Source organism: Euprymna scolopes, chromosome 9 (genome assembly GCF_053919585.1).
Source record: "Euprymna scolopes isolate OS-2025 chromosome 9, ASM5391958v1, whole genome shotgun sequence".
Classification (NCBI taxonomy): Eukaryota; Metazoa; Mollusca; class Cephalopoda; order Sepiida; family Sepiolidae; genus Euprymna; species Euprymna scolopes.
In genome coordinates, this window is record NC_136490.1 from 167,011,164 (window position 1) to 167,026,069 (window position 14,906).

Sequence of the window (14,906 nt, forward strand, 5' to 3'; positions counted from 1 at the left end):
AGATCCAGCGCGAAAGGCGCTACAAGAGGAAGATTCGGGAAGTCTCAGCAACCGCACCTGATGGAACTTTTGAATGCAGCCGCTGTGGCCGAGCCTGCTTGTCTCGCATTGGGTTCATCAGCCACAAACGTGCCTACAGTTGACGTGGACAACCACCTTCAAAGAATCTTCTTTCGCGAAGTAAAGCCATTGATATTGATATATATATATATATATATATATATATATATATATATATGTATGTATGTATATATATGTGTGTATGTATGTATGTATGTATATATATATGTATATATATGCATATGTATGTATATATATATATATATTGTATATATATATATATATATATATATATATATATATATCGTATTGTATTGTTGATTTTTTCTTTTCGTATTTAAGTTCTACCTTACATGTTAAGCTTTTTTTTTATTCCGCTGAATTTCTATTTAAAGAAAACTATAATTCTTTTTGATTCCTCGTATATACATATATATAGAAAGAAGAAAGTCACCATATATATATATATATATATATATATATATATATATATATATATATATATATATATATATATATTAAGTTTATTTATACAAACATTAATGGTTACATTTGTGCACATATTTCTGTAATCACCCGTGCTAAGGGAGATTACGTCTTCAGGCCATGAATTATCTTTGAAAACGAAAAAAGAGTTTTCGGAGATAATTCATGGTCTCAAGACGTAATCTCCCTTAGCAAGGGTGATTACAGAAACACGTATGCACATATGTAGCAATTAATGTTTGTATAAATAAACTTAATATACCCGCTCTGTTTAATCATTGAGCACTTTTTCGTAGGCACATGTTGTTTCATTGCATGTATATCTAGGAAACTAAACTCTACCGCTATAATATATATATATATTAAGTCTGGCACAAAGGGCTTTTTTACATGGTAGTCACCAATTTTCAAGGCCCCGAAGCCACTCGGGGATAAGGGTTATTGCGTGTACAGTAATCAATGGGACAATATCGTAGTAATCCTTAGCAATGGAGGCCTCATAAAATGTCTTACTTGAGGGGACGGTTTATTAGAATTTGTTTATGTTGGACTTGAAGACATCCAAGTCGTAGTCAGGTGGGAAACAGGTAAACGGAACAGAGTTCCACATGCGTCTCTTATAAGAAAGAAGCTTTGTTCATGGAATCTATGTTTTGATTTATGCACAGATAAAAAGTGGAGAAAATTATTAACAGTGTTTCAGCTTGACGGATGTTTTTCGTGAAAGCTTGGCGAAGGAGGACCTGAGATTGGAGCGCAGACGAGTACTACCATGGAAATAACGATAAAACAAAGACAGGCTCGCAACTGTGGGAGAGAGGTTACAGGGAAGAAAAAAAGGCCACCTCCACTAAGCTACGAAGTCTATTTTGTATTCTGTCAAGGCAGGATAGGCTGTTTTTTGCAGTTCTTGTCCAGATGTGGCAGCAGTACTCCCTCCTTTGACGTACTTGCCTTTTATATAGGTAGAGAATTTCATAAGCAGTGATATGTCTTCTGGATCAATAGAAGTATCTTACTATTTTTCCAGCGACATTGGCAGCAGACTTGATGTACGTGTTCCATTTCAGGTCAGGAGTAAAGGTCAATCTCAGAATTTATCAAAACATGGAGCCTCCCCTAGACGATAGCCATCCATTTCAATTGATGCCAGATGGGGATCAGAGCGTTGATGATGTAAGGATAGAACCTTGGGCTGCTAATGAAAATTAATTTACACGGGGTAACGTGACGAATATTGAATATAATTAAATCCTACTTAGACAAATATACCCATCCAGGTTGTCATTGATGGACGTTCATCCAAGCAGCATAACACAAATGCGGGAGTGCTTCAGGGGTCGCTCTTTGGACCACTGTTATTGGTGATATTCATTAACGACCTCCTCGATATAATTGTCTGAGATGGATATATTTCCTGATGATACAACGCTCTATAACATGCTTGAGGGATGTACACAAATCTAAGGCAATGGATGAATCCTTAGAAAATAACCTCCAGACCGTAGTAGAATGGGGACGTAAATAGATGGTAACATTTAATGCTAGTAAGACTAGGCTGCTCTCCTTTAACAATTACAAGAAGCCTCTACAATCGGTGAAATCCATAGCAGATAACTCCCAACCTGAGAATTTACCTTGAAATTCGGCTTAACATTCAGAGGAGGTACGAACTGGAACAAATACATTGAAGATTGCGATAGCTGCTGCAAGGAAGGTGGGCTCTCTCTATCGTTCTAGAAAACTACTCACACCTGAGAGTATCATGTGCCTCTACAAGGCTACCATTCGCCCATGCTTGGAGTATTGTTGCCACATTTGGACTAGTGCATCTACCACTAGTCTGCCCCTCTTGGATAGGGTCAAAAACGAATCTCCAATCTAATAGGTCTCATTTTGTCAACAAAACTCAAATCCATGTCCCATCACCGCAATGTTGCATCCCTGTGTCTGTTTCACAAGTATTTTAATGGAATGTGTTCTGATGAACTCATTGCACCTGTGCCCCCTCGATGTACATATCCCCGACAACCCCGCTTAGTAGCAAAATCCCACTCCTTCACTGTTGAAGTCCTTAAATGCCAGAAAGTTTTCTACTCTATTAGCTTTTCCTTAGAACAGCAAGACTTTGGAATTCACTTCCTGCTACCTGTTTTTCTGACTGTACTGATATGTAGAAGTTCAAACGTAACGGAAACCAACATCTTATTAATTTTGCCTAGGCATGGTCTCAATTAGTGTCCCCTTACGTCCAAGTGGCGATATGTTTTGTTTGGGATGAATGTGAATAAAACAAAATTAACTATAAAATGTGTAAGCATTTAATATTTTACACACGTTATTTTAATATTGTTATTTCTTTTATTTACCATTTCATTTTTGACAACGTGCGCAATTATTAATTAACGAACACACATTTAAGTGGTACTGAATTATATTTTTAAAAAAAACATAGCCTGCGTGCCCGGCGTTGCCCGGATGTTTGGAGGTGTGTGTTGAGCAAAAAAAAGTGGTAGTAGGCAGGTAGGCTCGAACCCGTACCGCCAAGGAGGAAAAGAACGTGAAAAAAAACGCGACGTCTTTGCTGTTGCGTCAATCGCTAAACCGGAAGTGACGAAGGTTAAAATTAAAACTAGTCTATAGAAAAGAGTGTATGACTTTCGATATGTCAGCGAAATAAAAGGTACTCCTCTTTGTAGAAAAGTTCCCAGTTTAGGATGAAGGAATCAATATTTTTGGCCAATTCTTCGATATTTGTCGTCCAAAGCGTCAGGTTTCAAAAATATATCGACCCCGTGAAAACCCGTCGCCTTTGTCGAAAGTTTAAGGCAGACATACAAACATACAAACATACATACATACATACATACAGGTGAGACTTATATCATAGATAAACGTACTATAAACAATTCATACTATCATTAAAATTATGATAATAAATGAATATCCAAATGCAAGTTCTTGAGATAGTTAAATTTTAAATACTTCTTGTTAACATAGTTTTAATCAATGGCATATTCGTTACTGTTTTAAGATGTTTCTGTTAGTATGTTTTTTTTTTTGTATTATGCGCTTTTGTTACTGCGATAACTCCGAACTTTCACGAGCGTTTCCGGACAGATACGTTTCGGTAGCATGTGTCTAAGTTTAAAACACGACTTGATTGCATATTGTTTTTCCAACGTGTCCTCACGTGCAGATTGCATTTGGAAATTCACTGATTGTTACAATCAGGTTGTAGTAGAGTGTATTCTAATTCCGGCTGTTACTGTTCATTTGAACCTGAAATCCTAAAATTTGGTCAGTCATCCCATAAGATATATAACAATAACATACCGAATTGTCAAGAGTCTACGACAATGTTAAATGACTATAAAAAACACTGTCGACATTTATTAAAGGCACATACGTGTAAATACATGCAGTCGTTTATATTATATGCCTTCCTTTTATTCGCTTTTTCTCGTCGTCGTCACATAGTTGCCATGTTATCTAGTCGTTTTCATCTGTCTGTTTATCTAAACGAATAACAAACTCATGCATAAAAAACACTTAGAGACTTTGTTGAATTCTTCAATGATTTATTGGAGAAAATTTACTTATGACGCGGGGGGGGGGGGTTAATGACTAATGACTTCCTTATTTGACTTTCTATCAAACAAAACTGCCCATGCACAGACAGATATCGACAACATCTATTATAAACTATTTCTACATTATTTGCGTGTCCATTCGCTTAACTTAAAACATAAAGATTAAAATAAAATACGTATAAAACACGTTTATAAGCCAAATCACAACGTAATATTAATAAAATAAATAAAATTTATTTGTTCAAAATTAATATTTCGGAAATAGACCTCATCCTCAGAATTTTATACATTTTTTTTTCTATTTTTTCTCGTCATGATGTTAAATTAAAGAAACAAATAGTAAAGAATCTGCGGTGTTCTATTAAAATGCCAGAAGAATACGTTTGGCGTACGTGATATCAAAGCCAGAGTTGTAGTTTGTTTTTTGTTTTTTTGTTTTTTTTTGTGATCCAACTTTGACTTTCGGAAATATTGAACAAACCCTTAGTTTTCGCTTGCTTGAAAATATGATCCATGTAATATCGTCATTTTATTTTTACTGTTTTGTCTGTGAAGTTTGACCGATTGTATGTTGCTTCTTCATATAACCTGTCTCTGGTACAATTCAGTTTGCAGCTAGGTTGACATGTACTAATTTGAACCTCATCAAAATTCACATTAGCTAAATTTATTGCTGGCGTAGAGTATCTATTATGCAACAAACTAGAGACATGTCATTTCCTTTCCCGTCAAATCCTGTGTTTTGTTCATACATTTGTCCTCTTTTGTGCAAACAAAAAAATAAATAAACACCGTATATGTTTTTTTTATACACAAGTTGTCAACATTCTTCGAGAAGCATCGATATAATATATCACTCGCTTTGTTTAAACGGGGTTCATGTCATATCTCTATCTTTCCATATTGATTTGTCTATGGAGTTTGATGCATTGACTCTCCGGTTTTTTACGTCACCCGTCTCTGGATACCATTCCGTTTGCAGCTATGACATGTACATGACATGTACTAATGTGACCCTCAGCTTAGTTAACCGATACTTACTAGCATAGTATACCTCCTATGTAATAAAAGCACCCGACTAGAAAAATCGTCATGTCATTTCCTCTCCCGTCAAATCCTGTTTTTCGCTCCAAACTTCGACATTCATACAATAGACTCCTTTGTTGCAAATAAAAAATCAATAAACTCCGTATGTTTTTACACACAAGTTGTAAACTTCATTCGCACAGCCGTGATATAATATATCACTTGCTTTGTTTTATATCTCTAATTATTTCTGTTTCTTCTTTCAGCTTGCTGGAGTTTTCATTCTTCTTTCCATGGTGTCCTGGTCAGGTTTTGGTTACATAGCCATGTACAGCGCAGTTACCCATGCAGGAGCAAATCTTAGTCACCTGGCGGGTCATATGGCTCCCCTGATGAGCAAATGTGGGTGCGCCCTTTTCCCAGTCCTCATCTTCCTGACTTCTGTCCGTACTCTCCCAAAAAGCGACACCAAGAAACCTTAAACATTTACCGTGATATTTTAATTTAACACAACAAAACAAAAAGAAACGAAAGAAACGTTGTTAAATTCAATCAAGTGTTCCCACGAAATTGGAAAACTTTTTTATTCTCCGGCCAGTAAAAATAAATAATTAAACAGTAAAACTAAATAATTAAACTGTAAAATATATATTATCTACATTCCATACATATTTGTTTCTCTTTTTGAAAGTAGTTTTAGATGAGCTGTCGGACAGATTTGTCATGTTTTGCTTTTTGTGATGATTAAGTGTTTCTTCATCATTGTAAGGGCATAAGAAGTGTTGTAAAATCTGAGTTGGTGAAACACCAATCCAAATTTTTTGCTGTAATGTCCAATACAGTGGCGGCTCCTTGCGTGACCTTCATTTTTATTGAGTAAAAATTCAAAAATAATTTACACTTTACAATTGTACATTTTTTTATTTCTTTTTAATGTTGCTTTTTTACGTTGATTTTAAAATAAGAGATAATAATGAATCACCTCAACAAATATTAACATGCCTCTTACTCTCTTATTTATTCACTTTATTATGTTATTATTTTCTGGCACTGTTTGTAACACAGTCCTTTCGCGCTTCTGGTCACCCCTGGCATATGCTTTTTATTCCACAGCAACAACGGAGGAGCCGCCACTAGCGAATGGTTGGAATTCTGTTTGATATAACAAAATTTGCTTTCGACTTATGAGAAAAAAAATCACTTTTGCAAACAACGCTATCTTACAATTTTCGCACTGAGAAGCCGCCATTTATGACTATCTAAGAATCGCAGAATAAAAAAGAACACGAGCTGAACAAGGTTAAATTATCACTCACATGGAAGGATCCTGAAAAGGTCAAAGCAGGATATCCAACCCCCAAAATTGTTCCTACATTTTCCCTATAAAACAATCACATTGTCAATTCTCATTGCATCACAGATTTTAGATTTATGAGAGGAAAACGTGAAAAATTTTGTGTAGCTTAATTGCCATATGTTTCCATAAATTAAAGTGTGATTATTGTCACTTGATGTACGACAAAAATGTAGACAATCAAAAAGACTTACATAATTTTATACTTTGAATAAAACTCGTTCGTTTATAAACAGCTACGGATTTTTACACATTCTTTTATAGCAGATATTTACAAGACTTTATTGTCTGTTTGGTAAAAACACATGAGAAGATATAAGACGGGAACATTGTAATTAGTTTTTGATTTATATTCGATTTGTGATTCTTGTGCCTTAAAAATGTTTATCCTACTTTGTTACATATATTTTAGACTTTAATTTAGTAATTAAATTGACGGGAAATGATAATCACTAAAGGGATTGACATTTTGTCTAGTTTTGCTTTTTGTGATGATTAAACTATATAATAATAATGATGATGGTAATAATAATAATAATAATAATAATAATAATAATAATAATAATAATAATAATAATAACAGTAATAAACAGAAGAAATAGAAAACAAAAAAAAAGAAACACAAAAGAAGAAAGTGAATCTGGTAATTTGATATCGTATGTCCTTCCACGTCTGCCAATTTTGAAGAAAGGAACATTTCTACGGAAAGTAGAAACACAAAGATTTATAGATGCCATAAAGACCATGCAACTGTGTGCCCCACTCCCAGTAGACCTACCACTGAATCCGTCCATGATTCACACCTGCCTCCAGATATGCCCTCCCCCAGCTAGGGATTTAAAGATCGACCATTTTGGGAGAGCGAACGAATTCTGATTTGAAGGCATTTCTTTCACATTTTTGAGATTTTTTTGATTTTACTCAAATTTCTTTCAAATGTAAAATTTGGAACTTTTCAAAACAAAAGAAAGAAAAAATACATCACTTGTTTCTTCTCAGTTTTTTTTTTTTTTTACTAACATGACAGCAGAATTTTGACAAGAGAAATATATTTTGATTTTAAAATAAATGTGTTGTTTGTTTATTTATTTTTTTTAACATACACGCGCGCACGGGCGCGCACACACGCACACATGCATATTAGCCCAATGAATTTATATGAGAGGAAAACGTGAAAAATTTTGTGTAGCTTAATTGCCATATGTTTCCATAAATTACCACCTATATATATACTCACGTATTGAGCATTGTTAAATAATGAAAATCAAAACATAAAATAGTATTAGTTCGCTATCAGCCGTGGCGTAATGGATAATGTACTTGATAAAATTCAGTTGTATAGTTACACTCGTCTGGGGGTTGAAGGTTCAATTCTCAGCGTGGGCGATACTCAAAATACAATTTCCATGCATAGAACTTCTGCCCAGTCAGAGCTGACGAAACCAGATCATGCTACACCCGTTCGAAATTCCGTGCAAATTCCCGAGTTTGAAAATAATTATATATATATATATATATATATATATATGGCACTTGTGTGTGTGAGTTCCTTTCCTATGGACTCTGGAACGGCTCAGATGATTTTTTTGAAATTTTACACAAATTTACTTTATATGTCTGGGGGTGTTTTTATGTAGGTTTCGCATCGGAATGATACACATTTGTTAATAATCGAACAATTTCCTTTTTTTATTTGGATTTTTCTATATTATCGATTTTCGATTTTCATCGGATAACAAATATCGAAAATTGATCATCGACAAGATCTAAATTTGATTTGACTTTCTTATAAAGCATTACATCAAAAATGCATTTAAGAAGTTTTATAATCGCACATTGAAAAGAATTGGCATTAAAATCCACAGTAAGTTCTTTAATAAGACAGAGACGCCTTCGAAATAAATGTTTTTGTTGTGATCATAATTGAAACAATAAGAAAACGATTGAACCATGATACTTAACTTTTCCATTTCTGACATTGATTTAAGCTATTACATAAAATAATTTTTAAAAATCAACAATAGGTTTCTCCAGTGCAATATAGACTAAAGTCTCATTGGAGGAGGCATGGGGTGCTTCCGCACGGTATACCGCAGTGCAGCAGGCAATTAATCGATTTGATTGAAAAATGGGATTTGCACCTATTTCAATGATGATAAAAGTATGATATGAAAATTCGTAAGCAATCAACCACCTTCGGGCAACGTTGGGCCTTCCTGCTTGTATATATATATATATATATATATATATATATATATATATATATATATATATATATATATATATATATATATATATATATATATGCACCAGAATACGCGTAACCCGTTTATATATGTTATAGCTAGCTATGGAATAGTGAGTATATTAATTATGCCAAAAATATGCGCGTTTGTGCGTACAACATTAGCCCCCACATTTATCATAATAAATTACATTTCTTAATATCCGGAAAACTGCTCATTTACGGAAAACTATCAGTGTGGTATTTGTTTTCAACATACCTGAAAACTGTTAATAGTCGTCATTTAAAAGGTGAAAACCAAGTAAAAATTTACCAACATTTCTATTTTTATATTTGCTTTAAAAAATAAAGCCACATTATATACAGTGTTAATCATCCGTACCTTAAAAATGTGAGTGACGTCACTTCCGCCGAATGATTTTGTAAAGAAAAAAAAATGTGACTTTTAGCGAAAACCATTATAGCACGAATCACTTATCTTAAGTCGATGGCAATAAATTTTTGGCCGTCTTTATGGGCTAAAAAGTCTATTGTTTTCATAATCTTCACAGTTATAATAAACATTTGCAAATAATTTTAACGTTTTTATGCTTCACATTACGAATTTTAATGCAATGAAAAAAGACGCCAAATTATTTGTAAACAAATTTGTTTTGTTTTTGTTTGAAAATGATTCCAACTTGCAATGAAAAATACAAATAAAATTCGTAAAATGCCGATGTAAAAAAAAAACAAAAGGAATTTACAGTTTTATTTTTATTTGCCTATTTTAAACACGAGAAATTGTCGAATAAAAATAAAGCTTTTATGGATTATAGTTTATGTACGAATGCGCAGAATTTTTTAAACCGGAAGCTGTAAACCGGATGGCCAGTTTCAACGCTAAAGCAGGGCGATTTGCATTTTATAATATAACATTATCTATATATATTAGGACATTAAAGAAGTATTTCAATGTTTTAAATAGAAACCTGTTAAGATGACAAACAGCTCAATATGCGAAGAAGATCTTAAAGATAAGAATAAAAAATATCACACAACATTATATACCGGTGCATATAAGTGTATTCATCAATAAGAAAGATACATTTATGGATATAGTGGTTATAAAAGCTCTATGGATCTAGGTTTTTCGAAGCTTAATGCTTCTAATAAAAAGAGAAAAGAAAGTGCTAGATAACAAATTAGGAATACGACGTCTAAAAATAAACACGTTAACACATGAAATATTAGGATATCTGGCATAGATTAGAGGGTGAGAGGGATTATTGAGATCATAGCAAGACTATAATAAGCATTATTAGGTTTTTAACAAATTCGAAATTAGAGAAATAGGATTAGGGAGTTTGCCATTATACGATCGGGAATTAAGGTAGATTGAGGAGTTAATATGATGGGATAGAACTGCACGCCTGTGGAACTCTGTTCTGCTTGCCTGTTTCCCTCCCGACTTCAACCTGGATGTCTTCAAGTCCAACACAAACAAATTCCTGATGAACCGCCCCCATTAAGTAATGACACCTTACCAATTCTCCAATACTATTGCTACACTATCCCTTTGATTACTGTACACACAATAACCCTTATCCCTGAGTGGCCATTGGGCCTTGATAAGTGGTGAACTCAATGTAAAAAAAAATATATGCATTTAAAGTAAAGGATAAAATAACATCAATAACAATAACAATATAAACAACCGCAACCTCAATAATAATAATAATAATAATAATAATAATAATAATAATAATAATAATAATAATAGCCACTTCCTTAGCAAAGGCCCTATAAACAAAAACACCTAAATTGCTTACATGTGTGGAGCCTCTGCTAGAAAAAGGGGATGTACATCCATTGTGTCTGCTTAGAAAGGAAGATAGGCAAGGCTTACTTAGTGTTGAAGAAGTTGGAAATATAGAAGAAAATCTAACTAAATATATTTCTGAAAGCCATGACATTCTATGAAGTGAGAAGGGAAAAGATAAGACCTGGGATGAAGTAAAGTCAGAGATTACAAGAAGGGGGGGGGAAATATTTGGAAAAAAAAACTACACAATGTATTCTTAAATAATACTGAATTTAGAGATAACGACAGCTGGAATTGGTTGGTCAGAGATCTTAAAAGATCTACTGAGAGCGCATTAATGGCAGCCCAGGAACAAGCCACTCGCACTAGGTCCAGCAAACACTACATCGACAAAACTGCAGAATCGCCGATGTGCAGAATGTGTAATGAAAGGGAAGAAACATTAGCGCATTTTGCATCAGAATGCTCTATGCTAGTTCAACACCAGTATAATAATTGGAGACACGACAAAGTCGCTCAGGTCCTACACTCGAATACATGCAAACTCTACGGATTAGACCACTATGAGAAGTGGTATGAGCATAAACCAGAAGTGGTTAAAAAAAAACGACAATGCCAAACTTCTTTGGGATATGCGCATACAGACTGATAAAGTCCCTGAACACTCAAAACCTGACCTAATTTTACTAAATAAAAAAAAGAACTTGCTCAATATAAACGTAGCTTACCCTTTCGATACCAACGTGCAAGAAAAATAACAAAAAAAAATAAATACCAAGATCTGAAATGGTTATTAGACTCTAGAAATGTAAAGAAGTCAAGGTGATTCCCATCATACTTGGAACGCTTTGGACCGTAACAAAAAGCCACCATAAATTGCTTAATCAGATTGAAAAGACAATTTCTTTTCCAATTTTGCAAATGGCTTGCCTATTAGGAGCGGCGATAGAGTTAATCAGCTAGAATGTCTAAAGTCGAATTTACTTGATGTTCAATGAAAAAACATCCAAGGATTGAGACTACTATGGTATAATAATAATAATAATAATAATAATAATAATAACAACAACAACAACAACAACAACAATAATAATAATAATAATAACTAGAGGGCCCTGTGAAAATTTCACGGCAGGACAGCATCTTTCAAATTTAATATATTGCTTCTGGGCAGTCAGTGGATGTTCTGCGATATTATTGTAGCCGTTTTGTTTAAACTGTAACGTATTTATCTAAGTATTCTGGTTAATGTAGTCTAAGAATGTATCCGGTTATTACAGTTTATGTTCAATATCCTTATATGAGTCTGTGACATATTTCCATTATATCGACGCCCAGTGCGAACGTAAACCCCAGGATATCATTATACCATCTTTAGACATAACAGATACTACCCTTGGATCCTAGCTAGAAGACCAAGAAGGTATATTTCAGTTTCACGTACAGCCCAAACGTGACATCATTTTTTTTATTTAATTTTGATTTTTCCATTATGTCTTCAATAATCGGGGATTCTATTTATCAAAAACTGATAAGGGATAACATACTACGAACATTTAATTAACGTATCTGCATCCTAATAATTTAATGTTCGTACTATGTTATTAGATACTATCCTCCTTTTTAATAAATAGGATCTCCTGATTAAACAATTTATCATTTTGAAACCGTTACACACATACGTACATTAAAGTTACTATGGTATTAATATATTGATATCAATAATAACAAAAATAATAAAAACAAACTATAGACTAGTAAAAGAATGTTATTTCAGAAGCTACCCCAATGACAAAGGATATTAGCAACGGATGAGAGAACTGTGGGGAATGTTTAATGACTACAATACAACGAAACAAGGGATTGCGGATCAAGCAAAACTTATTCTCAAAAGAGGTTGACTTCAGATCTTGAACTAATGGAAACACTACGAGAGATAAACGATGAAACTCCACACGCAGAAACTTTACATGATGACGGCATGCAAAAAACTTTTCTCTTCCCTGCAATCTCTTTCCTACAAAAAGACGTCGTGAACCTGTGTCTCCTCTATCGCGATTTCCATGGCAAGCACACGACTGAACTCCAATCTATGGTCCCCCTTTCAAAACTTTTACAAAAACACTTGGCTACAACCACTATATATGATTTCCCCTACTCTCTGTCTGTGCCTAAATCTAAAGGCAGATCTCTTGAACAAAGCGTCTTTCGAAGAACTGCCAGCCTTTGGAACATTGTTCCGCTGGGCTGCTTTCCGATTGAATACAACATGGGTGCCTTCAAATCCAATGGAAACAAGTTCTTGTTTAGTCGTCTCCATGAATGATCGACTTCTTCCCAATTGACATCATTTACGATTACTACACTATCACTTTACTTACAATCATTAACCTTTATCCTCGAATGGCTTTCAGGCTTTGATAAGGGGTGAGTCCCAAGTCCAAAAAACAACTCAAACACAATAAAGATGGAGACAGAAACCAATGAAACAACGGATCTAAACGAGAATGAAGCATCTGAAGTAAAAGACATCATACAACTTATGAATGAAAACAAAAACTAAGGAAGCAAGAATGGAAGAAAATAAAAGCAGAAACAGAGAAGGTAAACAAGCTCCTCCCATACATCAACACAAAGACCATTACATGTTAAAAAAATAATTAATGTAGTAAAAAAATATGAGGCTTAAAGTAGAAAAAAGACGAGGAAGGAAAATGAATCAACAAAACCTGTATGGGAAGTCAAGTTGGAAACCCAAATGAACAAACTCAAAAAAAAAAAAAACGTCAAAGCAATAAACATGAAAGCGATAGAAAAGGATGTAAAAGTAGAAATCTGATTAGCAGAGAGAGAGAAACTGAACAAGAAGCGGTGAGGAATGAAGCAAGGAATAGCAGCAAAAGAAGGGAGATTAAGACGATACAGATACAAATCGGAACTATGCAAGCAATCAGGAAAATTTGAAAACAACGAACGCCAATTCTATCAAAATGTAAACGGGGGAAGACAAAACCAGACAAACCGGACTCAACAGAAACAACAAAGCTCTCTCTCTCTCTCTCTCTCTCTCTCTCTCTCTCTCTCTCTCTCTCTCTCTCTCTCTCTGATTCTCTCTCCTCTGATCTCGAACGAGTGGTTCAGTGGGGGAAACCGTGGCTGGATACCCTTAATGCATCTAAAACCAAACTCCTATCTTTACATCATCAACGCTCTGATCCCCATCTGGCATCAATTGTAATGGATGGCTCTCGTCTTGGAGAGGCTCCATGTTTTGACAAGCTTCTGGGCTTGACGTTCACTCCTGATCTGAAATTGAACACGTACATCAAGTCTGTTGCCAAGATCGCTGGAAAGATGGTTGGATCCTTCTACCGCCCCAGAAGGTATCTCACTACTGATGCAATTCTCTGTCTATATAAAAGCCAAGTCCGTCCAAGGATGGAATACTGCTGCCATATCTGGGCAGGAGCTGCTAAAAATAGCCTATCCTGCCTTGACAGAGTACAAAATAGACTTCATGGCCTAGTGGGGGATTCCCTTTTCTCTTCCCTGCAACCTCTCTCCCACAGAAGAGACGTTGCAAGCCTATCTTTGTTTTATCGTTATTTCCATGGCAGGTGCTCATCTGAACTCCAATCTCTGGTCCCCCTTCGCCAATATTTTACACAAAACACCCGTCTAGCTGAATCCACTGTAAAAACTTTCCCCACTCTTTATCTATGCTTAAATCAAAACGTAGATTCCATAGAACGGCACGCCTATGGAACTCTGTTCCGTCTGCCTGCTTCCCTCCTGACTACAACTTCAAGTCCAACGTAAACAAATTCCTGATGAACCGCTCCCTTTAGTAGACACTTTAAATATCCACACTAACGTACTGTACTTACAATAACCCTTATCCCTGAGTGGCTTCACCACTATTATACATCATAGCCATGATGCCTCTTAATAATATAGATAAGATAATACCAAGCTGGATAAAAGTGACTAATACAGATGAAAGAATTAACAATCTAATGCACAGAGATGACCTGAAACTGTTCGCAAAAAATATGATGGAACAGGAGACGCTATTTAAAACAATCAGATTCTTCAGCCAATATATCTGAATGGAATTTTGGATGGACAAGTGCGTACAGTACAATATCAGATATTTGACGCTAACACCAGAGTCCGAGTCGGAGAATGCACATGTAAGCATGGCTGAGAATATTATGCCGAGGATAGAGAGCGCCAATACACAATCTTGTTTCACTCCATTGCTTATCGGGAAGTCAGACGATACCTTAACTTTTTTTTTTACATGGGAGTCACCACTTATCAAGGCCCGAAGACCAC

General features: G+C 34.9%; 1 protein-coding gene across 2 annotated transcripts in view; it reads left to right on the forward strand.

Annotated features, from left to right (window-relative positions):
• The window catches only part of LOC145284971 (retinochrome-like), a 106,838-nt gene extending 101,008 nt beyond the window's left edge, over nucleotides 1–5,830 (forward strand). The window contains exon 6 of one of the 2 annotated variants that reach the window (XM_080134074.1): nucleotides 5,432–5,830. In XM_080134074.1, the coding sequence (XP_079990200.1) occupies nucleotides 5,432–5,647 (216 nt within the window). In that variant the 3' untranslated portion in view covers nucleotides 5,648–5,830. The remainder of the gene's footprint in view (nucleotides 1–5,431) is intronic. The other variant, XM_080134075.1, reaches the window with a different exon arrangement.
• The last annotated feature ends 9,076 nt before the right edge of the window (nucleotides 5,831–14,906 follow it).